Genomic DNA, 20,757 nt, shown 5'->3' on the forward strand with positions numbered 1-20,757 from the left:
ATACTAACTGCAACTGTAATTGTATCAATTACTACTTTTTTTTCGTATTCAAATAATAATTGAAGAATTTTATTGTAGAAAATATACCGTTATTAATACTTTCTGTGTTTGAGTTTTGTTTCGACTAGCACGGTTGGAAAAGAACCACCAATCATCAATGTCATTGGTGATGGTCGTGGCGCGAATAAAATATATGTACACGTAAATATATACACCGTAAAGTGTCAAATTTTTGTATCGAGGAATAATGTCAACGGACACGGATATCAGTTCCTTAAAGGACGAAAACGATAAAAATAAGCTAAGAGTTTACTGCACGTTTTGCCCGTCGAAAATACTGAATGCAGGTGCAGGCCGTTTAGTAAACGTCGAGGTGATTAACTATCAATTATTTAATTAGGAAGGATTCCTACAAAGTTGAAATTGTCAATAATTTGTACTATTGTAAGATTATTATCATGCGTTCAACGATAATTTTGACGTATTCTTCATACTTTTGTATCGCTTCGAGACATAACCTCAAAATTTGTTTACTTTACAATAATTCATTTTATATGGAAATAAAATAAAGAAAAGTAAGTATTTAGCGTAAGAAATGTGGGTTTAAGTAGACTAAGGTCTTTAATAACATTTTAGTTTAAACTACCCTATGTACAACGTAAGGGAGAGGGTGAAGCAGATCAGCAGGAATCGATAACAGACTATTGGTTGGTGGAGGACATGTACACTTTCGAAAATATCGGTCTCTCGCTAACTGTAGACAACATAAAGTACTTAGCGTGCGCGGATTGCGAAAGAGGCCCTGTAGGTTGGCACGACTTGTCCACAAAAAAGTCTTATATAGCCCTAAGCAGAGTTAAGCACGAATGATCTACGAATAAAGGTGTTTTTTAATTTTATACGAGCCATGGTTTGTTTTCTTATCTGAGAGGTTGTGAGAGAAACAGAAGGAACATCTTGGAAAGCTTGGAGGAAGGATACGCGTCTCTATTTAAGTTGATAGTTTAATATTTAATCACGTACGTTACAAACACAGCCGGATAAATTAGATAATCAATCGTCGTTACGATGTAATAATCAATAAATTACGCTTAATCAGAAATTATTTATCGATATACTTAATACGTATGCATTCATGTGGATCGAGTTCATCGTAATGCATTGATTTTTAGACAGCGACCCTCGAGTCGCGAAACGTTTATGCGCTGTGCATGTCGATATAATTAATTACTTTATGTAATGTGTCGGATGCGTGGATATCTAAGTGTACATACTTATACATGTATTTGTATATGCATATAAATTAATGCGTTTTTAAACAAAAAAATATGATATCGGTATTTCAATTCAGCATCTTCGATGCATTCAAGGAAACATAAATTAAGAAACGATTTTTAATACCTCATCGTTACACTTGGCTCTCTAATAGAGAAGATTTTTGTTTGTCGAAGGCTTCGCTCGAAGATACAAGGAGATTTGTATGGCACTGTGCTTTATTAGTCGTTAATCAATCGATATTTCATATCTTTGACCAGCGAATTATTTTATCGCGAAGAAAAAATGTTCTGGCATACATATAAAACATATACATATACGCGCACACGTATACACGTATGCTTTAGCGAAGCATTCTCGGAAATGTTAATCGTAATTATTTATCGTGTATTTCCTCTAGACGTTTTCGATTTGCCTTAAATATTGGAAAAATAGTCGCGCGTTCGTTCCTAGTCATGTCGCGTCGTCCTTTTTTTTTTTTTTTTTTTAAATAGCATCACAGTGTTTTCATTTATTTTTCTCTCTCTCTTCTTTACTCTCTTGCGCGTTTCTTTTTTTTTCGAACAATTCGACACGTAAATGGGTAACTGCGAACGGGTAATTTTCGGCAATTACATGTAACAACCGCGACGGTGTACGCTAATCGTCAGAATTGCGAGACGACGATGGCAAATGACGATGTCGATGATAACGCGAAAAAGTTTGGCTACTATGAGTAAAAATTGTGACGAATCACGAGATTAAATTAACAATACAACGGTTCTATTCGTAATAATTATCCAGCTCGCAATAAATAATAACGTGTCGATAAACTGTAACGGTGAACATTGGATCAACAATACGTATCAATTCTACGCTAAGAGAATTTTTTTTGTTCTCCTTTCTTTCTCTCTCTCGCACGCACATACACACTCGCACGAAATAGCGTAATACTCGAAAATGACAATCTTCAATGAATTAGCGTTTATAAGGCTCGTATCTAACATGATTTACTCGACTCCATCGGTCAGGATCACCGCTTTGTTGGAGGTCGTAGACGTAACGATTCATTTTATAGATGAAAATAAAATAAAATTGGATTCGGCATTTTGTTTATATTTCCGCAGCTTTGCTCGAATTGGAGAAACGTAACAGTGTCGGGAACTGTATTTTACAATAATCACATAAACATCGTACAATTATAGTTCAAGTAACAGGTGCAGACATTATTGTATGAAAAAATTCGTTACGTTTGCGACCCTCTGTTTGCTACCTACCGTCAGACGTACGTTTCTTTTATGAACGAAGCTTTGCGATAGGCGAATATCAGCCGGCACTGATACAATACAATATGTACGTATATTGTAATCACGTTACACAGAATCTGTGCCTTCTACCCTTTGGCAGACGCAGTGAAAAGGTATAAAAATAACCAGGATAAAATCGGATAGACTGGAAAAATACAAGGTCTGCTAAAAGAGAAGCGATTCCTCTAGGCATATACCGCGTAGTTTGGAACACCCTGTACGCACGTGGACGTTTATGCTACCCGTAAAATGTCCGATAATCATCGTCGACAATTGTTTCCGATACGGTGATAATTTTGAAAATAGTAGGAATAGCAGATTTCGGACATTGACTGAAACACGCACATGATCGTGCGCGTCTTCCTTTCGAATTTTTACGTGCCCATAAATAGCATCGACCGTTAATCAACGTTGCAACGATTAGTTTCAAAGATTGAACGAATGGACTCGCGGGTGTTTCGTGATCGAGCACGCTTACAGTGGGTGTAGAAAGTATTCGTACACCGATCAATTTCCCAAAAAAACTGTATAAAATTGATAATTTATTAACTTATTCTTGACAAACAACGACATTCTACATATTCTTGGAAATCTCTAGAATAGATAGAGTACAAAATAGAAATAGCTATTTATGTGAGTTGCAAAATTAACAAGAAAAAAAACAATTAATCCATAGAAATATCGAAGCAATAAGTATTCGCACAACTGTTTAATTTTTAAAACTTCGTTAAAAGAAAAAAGACATTTACATTTTTGTTAATTCCGCAAATTATATCAACTAGTAAATGTTGTTTGGACTATATCTATCTTAGAGACTTCCGAGAATATGTAAAGTATCATTGATTATAAAAATAGAAGTTAAGAAATTACAATTTTCCCCAAATTTTCGGGAGAAATTGATCGGTGTACGAATACATTATACACCCACTGTATTTCGAAAAACCGTGCAAATTCGCACGGTAGAAACTCCGCCCAGTGCGAGAAGCCACGTGCAATTGATCGTCGTTCGATGAACGATTAATCTGGTTAAAGTCTCGCTGCACGATGCAGAACGAAAGCACTTTCGCTTCTCAATGGCGAACGCCACCTCTAGAGCCGAAGAAAACGGAGACGCGGATGAAACCGAATATACATATACGCAAGAGACATTCGACGATGACGCTGGTGTTAACGTTGGATATCGGTTAAAAGATCGGTAGAAGTCGCTTAAGCTCCAGAGAATTCAACATTCGCCGCCTACGCATTGGTATGGTGTAGAAATCAACCGTGAAAAATTCGAGGACGAGGCCCTTCCGGCAACGATTCGCCCTCCGTTTCACGGTTTTCTAATACTGTTTTAGCCAATAGCTCGTGATCGATACGATCTCCGCAACTGCGATCTTCAAATTTTATTTCAAATCACTTTTTTAAGTGATTTTAAGCCTCATCGAGGCCGAGTCACTTCCTCTCGAGTTGCAGAGACTATCGTGCGGCGGCTTTCGTGCTTGTTTTCGGCAAGGACACGCTTGGAGAACCTTGTCGATGCGAAACGAAGGACGATTCGGGTACATGTTCTCGTAGGAACCTCGCCCCGTCTCGCATACGTGCACAGCTAAGTAATTATATGACGCTAAAGAGTTAGGATTACGTGTCTTGGTCCGTGGAGTATTAAATATTAACGACATTAATTAATTTATTCACCAAACGCTCCCTATCGCCTAAACGACAGCTTGTTCGCTGGCGGCAGGTGACGCATATAAAATGTAGTAATAAGTTTACTTCTTTCCCATGGTACCAGAGGCGCATTATACTTTTTAAACAATTAATACAATTTTGAGAAAGTTTCTCGGTGCTCGAAAGAGTTGAGTGGTATGTTACTGAAATTTCTTTTTAAAGATCTTAAATTAAGCGGTGGCGCGCCCATTATTTTCCTCGATGAGATAAATATTCGTCTTTTGCGTCCTGTTTTTGCTTTTTTTTTTTTTTTAATAGAGATTGAACATTTCATTTTGCTTTCAGTTATACGGTATAATGCGCCGTCGTTCGGTACGATTGAAACGTCCCCGGCGAATGAATTTTTCCCGTCTTCTGATCGGCGAACTCGGTTCTACGCAATATTCGTTGTGTCGATATTACGTGTTATCCTTGGATATATTCGTTTGAAAACGGCGTCATACTTAAGTGAAGCTTACTTTTGCGACGCCCGTCGGCATTCGTACGATTATCGTCTACGATCTTAATTACAATCGTAATAAATGTATAGTGGATACAGTATAATTATATTGTCCACAGTGACACCATAAAAACGTATCATTTTCTCGAACAAACTTTCTCGTATCGGTTAAATGAAGAAATGGTTGACAACGAGTTGCGAAGCGCTTTAAAACGTTGGATTTAATTAAGCGAATACGTCTGCGCCCCACCCACCCCCCCCTTTCCCTCGTTTCTATGCGCACTGGCTTGGAACGCTAGCTCGTTTTTGTACAAAAATTACAATGAAACGTCGGGTCGGGGTGGAGTTATGCCTGCGACCGTTATAACTATAAGGTATGCGAATCTGATTACTCTAGACACGTAGGACATATTTTTGTTTCTTTGTTTGTTTCGTGTAACTTTATATTGAGCTTGCTGAAATCGTTAAATCCCTTCCACTCGATCATTCGCTCGAAGAACGCTTCCTCGGTAAGCCTTCCCGGTCGACTAAACGGCAGAGCTCTGCGAGTAGAGATGGGCGAAACTTTGATCGGACAAATGTTCGTTCTAATTCTTACTCGACTAGAATTTACATAGAAACGTTGCCTATTTCTATCTTTGACTCGTCATTTGGAATTTCGCTCACCTCCGAGTTCGATCAGTTCGAGTAGCGCGAACAACTTTCCGGTAGTTCGACAGCTCTGCCATAGCAGTCGCGATTACCTTACAGTCCGAGAGCCCGCGACATAAAATTTCGCCCAATTTCATTGCAAATATCCGTTTGCTATTTCACTGTTTTCTACTAAAGAATAAAAAGAATCCAAGGCTCGCAGCGCACAAACGGCGCATCGCTCCGCTAGAAAGTCGCGAACGTGTAAGAGATAACAGTAACTTTTTTCTTTTGTATCACAACAATGCACACTAAAAATTTCAGTAGTGATGATTTTGGCGAAAAATCGAATTATTATAACACGGCATAGTGAAGCGTTGCACCACTGAATTCATGCCAGACCAAGCATTTCTGAACTAGGGAGGCATACACCATCTTCGGAAAACAGGTTCATTTGTGTAATGAAATGAGTCACCCGTTTCTGTCGCGGGCTCTCGGACTATTATTGCATAATCGTCGTTTGTCGATCGTCTTCGAGACCCTCGTACGCACGCGATCGAGTCTGTAGTTTCTTTGGTCTGCGATTGATATTGCTGAAGAGCGAAGTGGCGTAACAATTCGCCTCGTTCCCAGCCACTCGCTCTCGTTACAATTCCTCCGAAAGTTCGTAATAAGAACTATGTTTAGAAGTAGTAGCGATAATAACGATACAGTAGTAGTACGGTAGCAGCGGTATCAAGTAATATAATGGTAATAACAATTATTTCTTTCTTATAGGTAACGGTAGTAATAGTAATAATATTAATAGTGGTAGTAATAGTAATAATAACGACAGCGTCGATAGTATCATAGCGATAGAAGTTATATCTCTAAAGGTACACGGGTTACTCGGAGAACACGTCGAACGTCGGTTTTCTCGAGTTACGATCGTAAAGAGTTCGTTCGTTTGGTATTTTCTCTTTTATTTATTTTTTTTTCTTTTTTTTCTTTCTTTTTTTTCTTCTTTTTTTTTTGAAAGTCCACCGTTCCAGACAGCGTCCCATGTTTCGTAATTACTTTCAAAGTTACAATTGAACCGCGCGAAGCGTAACTGTTAACCGCCTGTCGTCTAATATTTTCTCGATTAATCTCTACGTTCTTCTAGGTTGTTTCTCGCGCGGGCAAAGCGTACTTTGTTAGACCTAATCGCAAGCTTTACCCGTAATACGTTTATTTCACCCCCTGTGCATCGCGCGTTTATCGTCTTGCTTCGTTAGAATTTCTCGTCGAGAAAGAAAACCAAGGAAGGTAGTTCAGAGCTATAGGCGTGAGGTTCGTTCAGTTTTCTCGTCGTATTTAGGGCTAAAGACTGTGCGAGTTATTTTTATTATTCGAATATTTTATAAATCCTCGAACGCCGCGAATAAACATTCGCGACAACGATCATTCGAGTATTCTAGTGAAACGGAGCAACGATATTTTTGCGCTTACCGATGTTTCCGAGCAACGCGAAAGATATCGGCGTCAAAGTCAAATTCATCCGAGATAAAATGAGTAACGAATGGTCACTGAAATCGTCGAAAGGTTCCGATATACGAATAGAGAAAAACTGTGCGAGTAGTCCCAGCCCTGGTATTGCTTCGATCGTATGGGTGGTATTACGAATGCTTAAAGCTATCAGCGCGAAAGCTACCCTGAACGATCGAGAAAAGATAATCTATATGTATACATATATTTATTGATATATGTATATATATATATATATATATTATCACGTGATACGTACGTATACGCAATATCTACCGAAAAGCTTCGATGGAACGACGATTGATTAACCAAATTTATATGTATACATGTATATATACATATACATATAAATCATATAAATCATATATATATACATATATACATATATATATATATATATGTATTTATTTCTTTTTGTACAGCGGAATTGTATGCATTGCAGCCCCTGCTCCCTTCGGTTTAAAAGCAAACGGTCTTTTTTATCATTTTTTTTTTTTTTTTCTTTGAAAGGTCTACGGAATACAGAGCTAACCTGCGATCGTGTCGAGTTTTGCCGCGATGCCGTTTAATCGATTAGAATACCGAAAAAAAGAGGTCGATCTTTAAGTAAAAGGCGAATCACGAGTTAGCGATTTCATGGACGACACTTGCATCGACCTTCTCCTATTTGTAGTGAGATTACACGAACAAGTATAACACGTTCCTTAAGCGAATAGATTTGATTCGTTCAAGCTAATCCGTCAGAAAAGCGTCCTCGAATTAACAGCGTGACTACCCGACAAGAGAAGAGAAAGTAAAGAAACAAGCGTGTGTCACGTGTGCTTGGTTCCATCTGTCCATTTTTTTTATTTTCTTTTTTATTTCTCCCTTTCCTCTATGCGTGCGCGCCCCTCAGAGATCAGCAAAATTCCATTCGAATAACGGACAATGAAATTAACGTACACGAAAACAATAGATACGTTTCGCCATAAATGTATCGCGAATGTAAATTATATCGCTCGATCGGCCGCTGTAAATTTCCGTTTATTCGATGCCAAATGGATGCTTCCTTCTATAATATAAATATTAAATGTTCACCTGGACAAGAATTTTGCTCATCCCTGGCGCCCGTCTGCCTTCGAGTGTCGCGCGTGTATATGTATTTAGGTTCGTCGTCGATCACACCCTCTCGGGATCGACCTTTATCGGGGAAAAGGGTGCTTTTAAGAATTATCACATGTGAGAAAAGATGAAGACGAGGCTAATCCATCGACTCGACAGTTTCTTTTTCCCCGCCCCTTGCGCGACATTCCAAACTTCGAAACACTTCTATGTCCTTCGTGGAACAGTTCCGATGACCAATCGCGGCGTTTCGATTGCGTCCAGCGAAGAAGAGATCGTCCGATACTATTTTCGATTCGCTGGTAGGGCACTTTCGCGTCGATGGACCTTCTTTGAAAGAACTTGTTTCCGTTTTCCTGTCGATGTCCGCGCCGGGTTCTTCCGTCCTCGGACTATAGCTTCGAAAGTACCGTCAACGATCGAGCAACGATCGTGGGATTGTTTTTCTTTTTTTCTTTTTTTTTTTTCTTTGTATTCGCAACGGACGCGCGTATCGCGACAGAGAGAGTTTGTCGATCGACGATCGAAAAGTCCTTTCGACGGGTTGCCTCAAGGTGCCAGTCTACGAGGAGCCCTTGTAGTGGATGAAGAAAAAGGTGAGGAACATGAAGTAGGCGACCGGGAAGATGATTCGTGCTATCACGTCGATCGTCTTTGCCACTCTTATCGGATGCGGTGGCTCCTTTTTCCTCAGCTGGAACAGGGATACCTGTGCGTCACTAAATATTTATATCCCTTCCTCGGCGAGGGCTCTATTGCCCTCGCGTGGAGGGAAGTCGGTAGGATTCGACGTAGAGAGGAGTCTCGATCGATCGAAAGGGTTGACACGTTCGTCGCCCAGCGCGATTCGGCTTCCATAACACAAGCAATTTTCAAAAATTTCTTCGCGGTAATGTTGACGTATTGACAGTTCAGGCGAGATTGACTGAGTTAAAATCGCAGCGATGTATCATGTAGTAGCCTTTAGAGCTGTTCGAGTACTCGGAAAAGGCCGGTCCGAGTCGAGTACTCGGAAGAAACGAGCAGCTCAAAGGAACCGAGTAGCTCGGACAGAAGTAAGCGGCTCGGATTATCCATTTCAGGCGCGTGAAGGAAATCGAACAGCTCGAACGATTTAAGTACATTCGATGAATACATATTCACATTCACTGAATTCACACGCATTCATTCTTTGAATGTGTACTTAAATCGTTCGAGCCGTTCGATTTCTTTCACACGTCCGAATAGGATAATTCTTTCGAGCTACTCGGTTCCTTCGAGCTGCACGTTTCTTCCGAGTACTCGACTCGGATCGAAAACTGAGTCTCAGTTCGACTCGACTCGCGAGCAACTCGAAACATCCGAGTTTTCTGTAGACCTAGTAGCCTTCCGGTTGTATCGCGTCCCCTTTCGCCGCAGCGGCGAAAACGCATAGTGTGGCCCCGGCCTAAGGGTTAAATTCTGTTTAAAAATCCAACTGAAAGTCCTATTAACTCGAACAAGAGGAGCGTCACCCATATTTCGGGCCACGTGGAAGTACACTTGTCACCCACATATGGGTGACACGCGACGAACGTGTCAAGGAGGATTGCAACTCGAGGAGGTTCGGTTGGGGGTTTGGTTATCCCAGGGCTAAACAAACGCAGCGACGATGGCGGCTCGATTGGCTCTAAACGGGGGAGAATAGACGCATACGAGCGGGAAGGACCATAGCTCGGTGGTCAGTAATTACGAATAGAGTGGGACGACAATAGCACCGCGAGGAAAACGAGCTATTGCTGGTATAACGCGTATCGATTCCCAGGATCACGAGGTTAGATGTTTCGGGGTTGATAGGAACAGGTTAATTAACATACCTCGGCGGTGCATCCATTGGTGGCCGTGTGCGTGCAAGGATTAGGTCCACAGTTGGTGCAGGTCACGATCTCGTTCGGTCCTGTCGTGCCTCCGGTTGGTGGACCGCCCTCTCGCTTCTTTTTACCCTGCGACAGGGTCTCCGTAGAAGAAACTTATAGTCTCATGATCATTCGTGCAAACAACGATCCATCCTTCGACCAACTTCAACGTTTCTAGATTTCTCGATAATTTTCCCTTCCCTTTTCGTTTCTCTATTACATCGTCGATTGATTATTGGATCAAACGACGAGGAAGGAAAGGCCACTGGTTGGGCCGAGAATCCAAAACACGAAGATCTCGCGTTGCGAAGTTAACGAAAGTCAAAGGGATAGAACGTTACACGATCTTAGAAGAGAAACGAATTCTACACAATTATTCGTCAGCCGGAACTTTTCCTGTTCCGTTGAATCGTTTTCAGGAAAATTTCGTTTGGATGGACGCGGTCGGCATCCGTTCGATTTCTATGGTAATCGATCGAGTTCGAGATGACAAGCGTATAAGTCAAGCGTGATAATGGAGGCTTTGATCGAGGCGGACAAGCTTGCACGTTGTACAGGCGTGAATTTCGAAAACTCGCACGCAAACGCGTCGATCGACATAATTGGAAACGCGACGATCGCTGGTGGTACACGCATCTTTATCGCAAAAACGAAACTTTCTAGTGTTTCTCAGACTTTGCTTACTAAATGAATACCGGAGAAAATTCGAGAAAAATCCTGATTACGTTTCACCAGACGAACTTGAATTTAACGAATTTAATTGAATTTAATGCACGACGTTGTTTCTTGACGATCAAACTAGTATTACAGAGTGAGAAACACTGTTTCAAAGAGACATGCGTGTTATCGCAAGCTCTCGTACCCTCTTCCACGCCCAACGAGCAAGCAAATGTTACAGATAAGCAGAAAAAAAATGATAATACACGGCATAGACTGCGGATTACGAATTAAAGAAAATCACCCACGATTAATTAGCCTCGAACCAAGGTTAAAGTAACACTTTCCTCGTAGAACTGTTTAACTATAAGCGGGTACCTTACCTTTAGGGGGCCCTACGTTTGTCTAGAAGTCCCCCTTGCGTTAAAAAGAAAATACATTTCTCGTAACGGACAATATCTCTGACAAGAGAATCAACATTATCAAACCTGCTAGTTCGAACGCTATTAACACGTTGATTGCCACACTGATTCACATGGAAATCTGTACAAGACTAAAATTTTGTCTCGAGACTATTGGGAATTATAGAATCTATCATTTGTCGTATTACCAATTTTTTATATCCCTGTACAAATTTACGAATTCTATCTAGATTCGTTTTCATTAACACTCAGTCCTTAAAATGAATTGTTGAAGTTCCACAGTGAAAAGCTCCGTCATCCCTATATATGGGTGACGTGGCGTTCAACGTGTTAAGCGAGCGGTTTGCTACTATAGGCTGAAAATAAAGAGCCTGAAACTATTCTATCTTGTTGGTACGAACTCGAGGCACACGTACGTGTGAAATTTCGACTGTAAAAGCGAGCATGTACCACCAGGAACCGCGTGAAATCGTCGTCTTCGCGAGGTCTCCGTTTCAAGCGACAAGTTTCGCGCAGACCTTATTTTCGATCCGAGTTCCTCTTCGCGGGTTCGTCGAAAAGTGAATCGTTGTTTCTCTCTTAACATACACACGTCGTATGTATATCGATCAACACTTTCGTGCCTCTGCGTATAACTTACGAATCACATGCCGTATAACAATCTACGTTTTACGTTGTCACGCATCGGATTCGAACGTTTGCCGAAAAAGTGATTATCGATTCATCGAAAGAACGGAAGTTCTCGTTTGATCGTCGACGACCTCCGCTCGATCCCGATGCCAACATATCCACTCTCTCCTATGACAACTGTACATTTCTAAGTCGTCGCTTCGACGATGACTTTCTCGGGCACAGGTTCCCCCGCGAAATGATACTCGAGGTCTTTCGATCAAGGATCTCTTACGTGATCGTCGCGCAGTTTAATGATTTTAAGATTCAACTTCGATGTCTCGAGTCATTGATTTTAGAGAAAGCGTTAACGATAGAAGATTCTTTCCTAGCTCTGATCAACGATCGTTACGTGTTTTCGGAGTTGCGTCGTCGCTTTTACGATTTTGATAAATTAATCGCCGCGAGGCACCGTCGATTAGCGACGCAATTACGTTAATTGCTCTTCCGAAAGTGAAACGCTTCCATTAAACTGGGCGACCGATAAAGAGGATCCCCGTACCGATTGCATTTTGAGAAAGGTATTTAATGTCAGGCTTATGCTACATGTCAAGCTTTAATCGGGGTAAGTTCCATGGCAAAAAGCGATTGTTGGTATCACAGTCAAGGCATGATATATAATACGTTATATATATATTTGTTAAAAAGTAATATATATATATATATATTATATATATTATATATATATTTGTTAAAATGTATATATATATATATATATATATATATATATATATATATATATATATCGCGACTAATTACGGCTCAACGTTACTCGCGAATAAGGCTAAAGAAACGTAATTAAACATCGAATGAATAGCGAGAATGAAACGACCCATAACCGCGCGATGGCTGTCTTCTAACGCGCTACTCGTAATCGTTAATGCATGTTTATATTCGTTACCGAGAATGGATTTATAGTATTAACCAGCGATCGCGAACGGCCATTTTGGAACGTGATTTATCGTTGTTGTAACGGACCCTTTTAGTCTCAAACCCCCGTGAATGCTCTATAGTTCGTTCACCTTTCGATGAATTTCGGTAAAAAGAAGTGATTTCATCTGCGAACCCGCCTACGTTGTCAACGAGTGCCTCTGAATCTATCGAGAAAAACAAAGTATAATTGTTCTTCGTTCGATCTCTCGATGAACAGTTGACACGACTCGACGAAAACCGATTTTCCGTTGAAAAGAAAAGCGCCGTCCGCGAATCAAAGTACGCAAGCTGATAGAAGCGTCGGGCAATTTTTGATCAAAGTGTCGATGCATCTACTTCGACCCGTGGATGAATCAAATGGTCGAATGACGCACTGTTGCACCGGTGCAGACTCAGCCCAGGCCTAACCTCGCCTAACGCAGGGTTCAGGACGCGCCACGCTGAGTTAGGGTACGATTAGGTCTGAGATCGATAATCAATCCAACGAAATTAGCCGTCAATCGACCAACTGTGGTCGGCAGTACTCGATCGCTACTCAAATATCTCGGCAAATCAACTCTTTACTCGAGCAAAGCGTAAACCGCAGAAAAGGCTTCCGTCGTGCATTGGGCATCGGATCGATCCCATAATCGCCCAAGTGCACCGGCTTCTGCTACTATTCGCTACTTCGATCCTTCGATCCGCGAGCGACGCGGGCAAATTGCGACTCGAGTAATCGCTTTTACCGATCTCCATCCGTGTTACGTGTTGCAAACGTGAGCGATCAAGCGACATCGAAACGCAAATAGAAGAAGGACGATTTATATTCGGAAGCCTCGTCGCGAACAAGCGCAACGTTAACAAGCGTTAATGTCCTGACGTCGGACGGAAATACGCTGTGCGTCATAACCATAGAATCAACCTAAATTTTACGAGTCCTATACGTTGCGATACGAATTAACACCTTGCGGGTGAGTGTGACGTTTCAGGATGCGATATAGCGACGTTTCACGTAATAATTTTAGTTCTTACACGAGATGACGTACAGGTAACTTACGTTACGCTTTTAATTGAGGTGTTTCATTTGAAAATGGAGTAAGTCCATTTTTTCATGTATCGAGATATTTGAAGGTTTGCATTTGAATTAATTTGAAGATATTATTGGCGAACGTTTTCGACAACTTTTAAATTTTATTATAAAATAGTAATTATTTTAAAAATAAACGATCTTTTTAGCTCCAAATGGATTCATACCACTTTCAAAAATAACATATTATAAAAAATAAAAACAAGAGGAAATTTATGTCGATACTTTTCTAGACATTAGCCTCACTGAAATGGATTTTTTCATGTAAATAATGATAATTATAACGAAGACATGTATATGTACACGTGTAACCAAGTATATTAAGAATTAATTTCACTCATATTAAAAAGATGATATAAATAAACAAGTGTGAAATAGTAAATTACTTCGTTAAGATAACTAAAAATAAAAGAAAGATTAAATTTTAAACTTATTTCTCCTTTACAGTTGGCATAGTGAATTATTCGTGATAAATAAGTGGTATGTAAAGCAGTAAACTCATCGTATCGTTGTATTTCTCTCTTGTTATTAGGAACGGACTTATTCCACTTAAAAAAAAAAAATTTTTTTCAATTTTCTTATAACCAAAATTCTCTCGTTTACTTTATGAAAAAATCGTACTCCATTGAGTATACATCAATAAATATGAAGAGAAAGCATTTTTTTTTTTTTTTTTTTTTTTTTTTATATATAGAAGTGGACTTCTTCAACTTTCAAATATAACAGCTCAATTATATATAATGGCTCTGATAATTTATATATAATGATAATTATTGCTTGGACGATTGGTAGCACCATCAACTTGAGATATCAAAGTAAATGCCTCGCAAATTGCCCGCAGACAAATACATTCTATCAAACCTATAGATTTTTCCTCCGAATTCGAGAGGTGCCAAACACTCCAACACGGACATCGCTTTTAACTCGAATATTTTAACTGAACCTTGCTTAAATTCGTGAGATCGTAACGTATAGAATCGGAAAATGTTAGAGTGATTCTGTATACGTATGGCGTACAGTATAATTTTCAACGACCTCGAGAGTAGCCGCCCCTATTGAGACGCGGATTCCGCGCATGTCCGCGAGGCGGAACCAAAAGAATCGGCAGCCCCGTCGAGGCAACAAGGTACAGTGTTGGTCGAACAAAGTATCACCCCGACGTACAACATGCATCGTGCGCGCAAGTTACCATTGTTCATGCATCGCATGCGTCTCATGCGTAATACGTACAGTCGAACGAATCTCCGTCATCGATACAAAATGCGGATCCATGCACGCAGCGACACAATCACTTGGATTTACACCAGTTACGAAGCTACTTCAAGGCAGCGAATATCAAACTAACCATAAACGCTCTTAATCTTATCTCACTAGCGAGAAACCATTCCCTGTTTCTTCGAATATATCCCCCAAATTAATATTCCGTTCCGCGCGAGTATCCCGACACGTATACGAATTCCGCAAATCCCATTTGGATCTGATCTCCCGGTGAAAAAGGACCGGTCGGTCGCGTTCCCTTCGTTCCGTCGCGGATTTGCGGCCATCAAGCCCGTATCCTGTAAATCCAAGTCACGTCTCGACGAGATAGAAACGAGCAGAAGAATCTAGCAGGCGCAGGCATCGTTGGCTGAGCTATTTCGTACGTCTACCTTTTCTCTGTGCAGGTTGCTCGCAAAATTCGTCGTCGGTTCTGGAAATTATCGCGAAAACGTAACGACAGATTTACGAAAACGAAACGGAACGCCGCGATCTAGAGGGGATCGCGCGGAGAGAATTTTGCGGCACCCTGCGGAAGCGTTTTATTGCAGTTGCGTCGCTCGCGAATCCATGCACTTTATCATGCGCCGTTTGAGGAGTACGAAAACAGAGACTAATATCTACTAGGGACAGAGAGTGTGACTAGTGACAGAGTCGGACGGTGGAGGAGAAAGAGAGCGAGAGAGAAGGATAGAAACAGAGAGACGGCATGAGCACAGGCGAGGAGAGTATAATAAGTAGGGGTAGAATTCGACAGGGGCTCGAGAGGGATGTTCCTTCTCGTTGCGAACTTCGGAAATTTCAAATATCCTCGGAGAAATTCGAATCGCACGTTTCATCGAACGCGACGGTTGGGTCGTTCGTTGCGTTTCGAGTTCCGAAACTGAATCGAGATCGAAACTATTCGTCCCCGAAGACCGTCGCTCGATCGCCAACGGGAAGCGATCGCGAAGTTTTTTTTCCTTTTCAGATATTTCTCCGTCGCACTTTTCGTTCGACGCAAGGCTCGAAAAAAGAGGTGAGAAAAGAAGGAATGAAACTCGGAGAAATCCGAATGGATCCGTCTATCCGCGGACGAAATTTAACTTAGAATTTCGTCGGAACATCCCGCTCGGTATCCTCGATAAAATGCACAGCGAAGGAGGGCCAGAGAAAGATAAAGGATTTTTCTGTTCTCTCGAACGACAGCGAGAGAATAATTGTGTGTCCGTGTTACGACGTGTGAGCGCGCGCGCGCGCGTGTGTGTATGTGTGTCTGTACGTGTACAGTTGTAGGCGTAGATGTGTGTGGTTCGTGTGGTTCGTCAGGACGCGGTTAAGACCTTGCACGTGCGCACCCTTTTGCGAAACGTTTGCCCCGGAACAGGAAGATCGAGATAAAGAGAGGAGACGCGGAACAACGAAAATGGTTACTCGAGCGTCGTTCGATACCGTCGAGGAGACCGTGGCGGCGTTCAATCCTTTCCGGACAGTTCAATTTTCGGTTCTCGATTCGGAGAAGGGAATCTCGAATAAACGTGGAATCACCGTAAAACGATACAAAGATAACGTAGGAACGTTATTCAAGGTGGAGCGCTGAAAAATTATTGGACACGTATTCGTTTGTTGTACTCGACAATTTTAAAGATCGCGAGATAGAAAACGCATCGGACTAATATTGTTCGGTGGTCCATTTGTGTGCAAAGATTCGAATCTGACGTAAAATCTGGCGCGTAACAAACTACGCGATCCCTGTTAGTCGCGAGACGCACCGATTGAAACGTCTGACCAAATACGGGCCTATACTACTTGTAGGTTTCATCTTTCTTCCGCGTGACGTCTGCCTAGCTAGCCCCCCCCTCCCCCACTCACATAAAATTTAAGGAAAAAATTACGTAATAATGAGCTATTTATGCGCTAATAAATTTTTTTTGCATTAAACGGAGCGAGCGCAAAATTTTGTTTCTTACGGATTTGAAAAGCGCATAAATGGCGCATTATCATGTAATTTTTTTTCTTAAATTTTATGTAAGTGAGGGGCTAGCTTAAGCAGACGTTTCCGCGTGCGCTATCGTTGAAACTTTTGTGCTCACAGTATCCAATTGAAATCGTAATTCTCTTTGGTTTTCCCATCCGAAACAGAGCCGAAAATTGTTTCGATACGTTTGGAAGTCACGTGTACTGCTTGTACACCAGCAAAATGTACCTAGGAGTACCCGTAAGTTTCTCTACTCGTTTCGAACTTGGCCAGGCAGATGGTTAAGGTATCTGGTTTACCATAGACTGTGTAGTTAGAGACAGCGTCGTTTGAAAAGAGTGGCGAAACCTACGAGAGTTGCCAAGTGCAGGCCTGTGATCGTTCCTCCTCGACGGATAACGAAACGAGATTGAGTCGAAGCACCGATCGAATAGAAAGCAGATGGGTTTTCGGATAACGCGCGAAGTCGTGACCGCGCCCTAATGCTATGGGGGGTCTTACCAAGGGGCTGGCCAATATTATCCCTATCCTGCTGAGGACCGCTGGGAGCCGCTGCAACATCACAGACACCAAACAAAGAGACTTACTCACCAACATTTCCACCAACCAGATTCTTACTAATCGTGTGTGTGTGTATGTGTGTGTGTGTAACAACGTGTTTGTCTTTCCCCTTATCGTCAGCAATTTCTTTTTCTGCTGTCTCTCATTTTTTTTTTTCGTAATTTTTCACGGTTTTTTTTTTGCATCATTTGTTCTCTGTTCCCTTATCGTACCTCTTTTTTCGCTCGACTTTCCCGGTACGTTTTCGCTATCCTCGGTACCGTGCGGTCGGGACGTTACTCGAAAGCGCTTTCGACTACTTTCGACTACTTTCGCCCCCGAAGCTTCGCGGCTCCTACCGCAGATGGGCAAAATTTTGTTTTCATCGAGGCAAGTATTTCGATCTAAAATCGTGCACGCAAATTATTTCGTTCAGCTTTCCATTGAACGAACGATAGCTCAGACGAACGAAGCACCGTACAGAGTTCTTAGTCGCGCGTTAATCGAGTAAAATTCTGCCCAGCTCTGGATCCTAGCGATCGAGAAAAGATTCGGACGGATAAAACGGATATATAAAATGGTTCCTCGAAAAGTACACGCGGTAGAGCGCGGAAGAAAGCGATCTCGGAAACGTGGAATCGAATTTTGTCGCGCGAAACAACGTCGGATCCATTTCCTTCTCTCCGATTCGATGGAGAAAAATCCGATTCGTTGCGGTAGCCTTGCTCCTCGATGGTTAGGCTTTTTCCTCGTTTTCACGACAACTCTCGACAAATTGTACATGCAAGGAACACAAACACAATACAATCTGCCAGCGGAGCAGCAACGGTGGCGATACGGTCGGCAGTATTTCCTCGTGATCGCGAGCGAACCACAAATAAAGAAAGAGGTAAAATGGTTCTACGATCGTTGGCATCACCGCTAGCTTGCGCGTACGCGCGTTACGACCGTCGATATTCCCGTTCACCGACCGTTAACCCCTTCCTGCCCGCACGTATGCACAGCAAATACTACTTACAACTTAATTTATTTTACTTGCTGGTCAAATTTACTTGAGAATCAAAACTAATCACTCTTTGATTTTCATTTCGTCACGATTTCCGCATACATCTACGAACACCCGACACGTAACTTTCTATTGTTTCTTTTCATTCATCGGAAAACCGCACAGATCGCTATATACAAAAAAAAAAAAAATAAAAAAAAAATACAGCTGATATCGTGACAATAATACAAATAGTCTGAAACTCGCGCATCGAAAGCGATACGATGGACACGAAGGGTTTAACGCTCGTCGCGTTCGAAACTGTACTGCGAGAGATCCAAAGATCGAGCGGATCGCGATCGTAACGCGCAGACACGCGCGAAAAATAGAAAATTGGTCTGTGAAACGGTAAAACTTTCGGATACAACGGTGCGACGGTATCCGTGAAACAGGAACAAGTATATATATATATATTCGCTTTGTTCGGGTTACAAAATTGCAAGGATAAAAAAGAGCAAATAGAGAAGATTGTACAGAGAAAAAGAAGGGGGGGGGGGTCAAAGAGAGTGAAACTGTTGGAGACATGCAAATACTGCAGCCTCGGTCGAGCCTGACCAGAGTACGGAAAATTCTCGGGACACTCTGGATTAATTGCTTCGCGTAGCTCGAAGTCGTCGAACCAAGCGTTCGCACTGTTATTCGGTGAACGCGATACGATAGTTGGTTCACCGAGAACGTTCGTACTTGTAAAACGTGTTGCTGACACGATTCTCGGCGACGTTATTGTCCGAGATCGGGAAGAAAGAAATCGTGAGAGTCCTTACGGGAAGAAAGAGACAATCGAAAGAAACTATATAGACATAGGCTTAATCTCGAGAGATGCAGCGATTGTTAAGTAACAAACCATACCGTGTCTGTGCAATGTTCACGCCAACGAGTTCAGATGTGCACGATGCGATCGCGACAATTAAAATTAATTTCAGCGATTACTCGATGTAACGCGTTTTAAACAGTTCCCCCTCATGCGAGCGCGCGAAGAAAGAAGAGGCACGGAAGAATCCATGATTCTAATCGTTGGTCCGAAGAAACACGTTGCGTACGGGCAATTTTTAGTGCGTTCGCCTCGCAGTTTACGCGGTTTTCTTTTACCTGGCAATACTATGGATTTTTCGTAGCCTAAAATTTTCAGAAGAAAAGCTCTGTTTGCGTCACGAGGAGAAACACAGCTTTACGGTTGCGTCATAAATTTCTGACGCTCTTAACCCGCTATGAAGATGAAAGAGAGATGAATTCGTATTTAAACTTTGATCAAAGGCGTACTTTTACGTAGCGTAAGCGCTGCACCGCAGTCGAGACAGATGCGTTAGCTACGTGCCCGTGAAACGAGATGGGGAGATGGACCGTACGATTTCCGTGATCTCCGTGAGCCGCAGGCGATGCTAGTGTCTCGCCTCGCATAACTTCCAAGGGCTTTTCTTCCGAAAATGAGAATTTTCTACGATCGACGACCTTCTTTCCAGGCTGGCGAACCGTTTCTCGTATGACCGATTCTTTCCCGAATGATATCGTGCCTTGTCGAAAAACGAGGGCGCGTTCGACGCGTTCGGGGATTACAGGAGCGAAGTAGAAATGCATTAGCGGAGAGATCTCGACGGAAGTGGGCAAACCTTTCTCCGCGGAACGCGTTCCGCGCAACATCGATACTCCGGGTCGTTTCGCGCCGATCTCGATCGCGGAAACGACGCGGTTCCAACGTTTGCGACCGGTTTGCTCACTCCTGCGTCGCACATGGAAAAAAAAAAATAAATGAAATTTCAATTTCTGCACAAACAGGTGCTCGATCATTCTTAAAGAACACACACTTGGTGTCGACTGTGTCGTAGAACGGAAGATACTGTGACCAACTATTGTGAGTGTAATGTCGTCCGTCTAGGTACAAGAAAAGCGTCGCGTTTCGCGTCGTTTCTACTCGAGAGTTTCTCGAAGCTACCCGGAGTTCATCCCCGAGCAGAATCGCTCGCGACACGCGTTGCTCTCGTTTTGACGTTCGTCGAAGATGCTCTTGTTCAAGCAACGCAGAGAAGAGCGCGCGCGTCGACGGCCGAGAATATGGACGATGTCGAATCTTACTTTGTACGACTTGCGATTCGGGATCGATTTTTCAATCTCATCAATCCCATCGACGTCGACGGATTTGTTTTAGGCGAGCGCCATTTCGATGACACGGTTTCCAATCTGGATGTCACGAGGAGCCCGTGGGTGATAGATTTTTAACTCTTTGCACTCGAGGCCTTTTTTTCTGGTATCTTTTAGTAACTCGAGATGCTTTCTTAGAATTCTATTGCCACGAATGCTAAGATTTTATTGATTTCTAATTCTATTGACTTTTATTGAGATCTCTAATTTGAGATTTGAGAATCAGGTCACATTTGCCTCAACGACAATCA

General features: G+C 42.0%; 2 protein-coding genes across 24 annotated transcripts in view; one reads left to right on the forward strand and one right to left on the reverse strand.

The window, feature by feature from the left end:
- Positions 1–122: 122 nt before the first annotated feature.
- On the forward strand, positions 123–899 carry LOC128895347 (guanine nucleotide exchange factor MSS4 homolog). Of its 2 annotated transcripts, none has more exons than XM_054157874.1 (2): positions 123–373; positions 637–899. In XM_054157874.1, the coding sequence occupies exons 1-2, from the start codon at positions 248–250 to the stop codon at positions 868–870; spliced, it is 360 nt and encodes a 119-aa protein (XP_054013849.1). In that variant the 5' UTR covers positions 123–247; the 3' UTR covers positions 871–899. The 2 variants fall into 2 exon arrangements, 1 of the variants encoding a protein (XP_054013849.1); XR_008461747.1 differs by having other exon boundaries at positions 230–575; positions 637–663.
- Positions 900–4,505: 3,606 nt separating this feature from the next.
- Positions 4,506–20,757, reverse strand: part of LOC128895083 (glutamate-gated chloride channel alpha) — a 116,307-nt gene continuing 100,055 nt past the window's right edge. For 4 of the 22 annotated variants that reach the window (XM_054157336.1, XM_054157407.1, XM_054157391.1 and 1 more), the window contains 3 exons: positions 17,287–17,337; positions 9,786–9,911; positions 4,506–8,659 (listed from right to left, as the gene is read on the reverse strand). In XM_054157336.1, the coding sequence (XP_054013311.1) occupies positions 8,513–8,659; positions 9,786–9,911; positions 17,287–17,337 (324 nt within the window). In that variant the 3' untranslated portion in view covers positions 4,506–8,512. The remainder of the gene's footprint in view (positions 8,660–9,785; positions 9,912–17,286; positions 17,338–20,757) is intronic. The other 18 variants (XM_054157390.1, XM_054157435.1, XM_054157426.1 and 15 more) reach the window with 7 other exon arrangements.

Source organism: Hylaeus anthracinus, unplaced genomic scaffold, assembly GCF_026225885.1.
Source record: "Hylaeus anthracinus isolate JK02 unplaced genomic scaffold, UHH_iyHylAnth1.0_haploid 0, whole genome shotgun sequence".
In the NCBI taxonomy this organism is placed as follows: domain Eukaryota; kingdom Metazoa; phylum Arthropoda; class Insecta; order Hymenoptera; family Colletidae; genus Hylaeus; species Hylaeus anthracinus.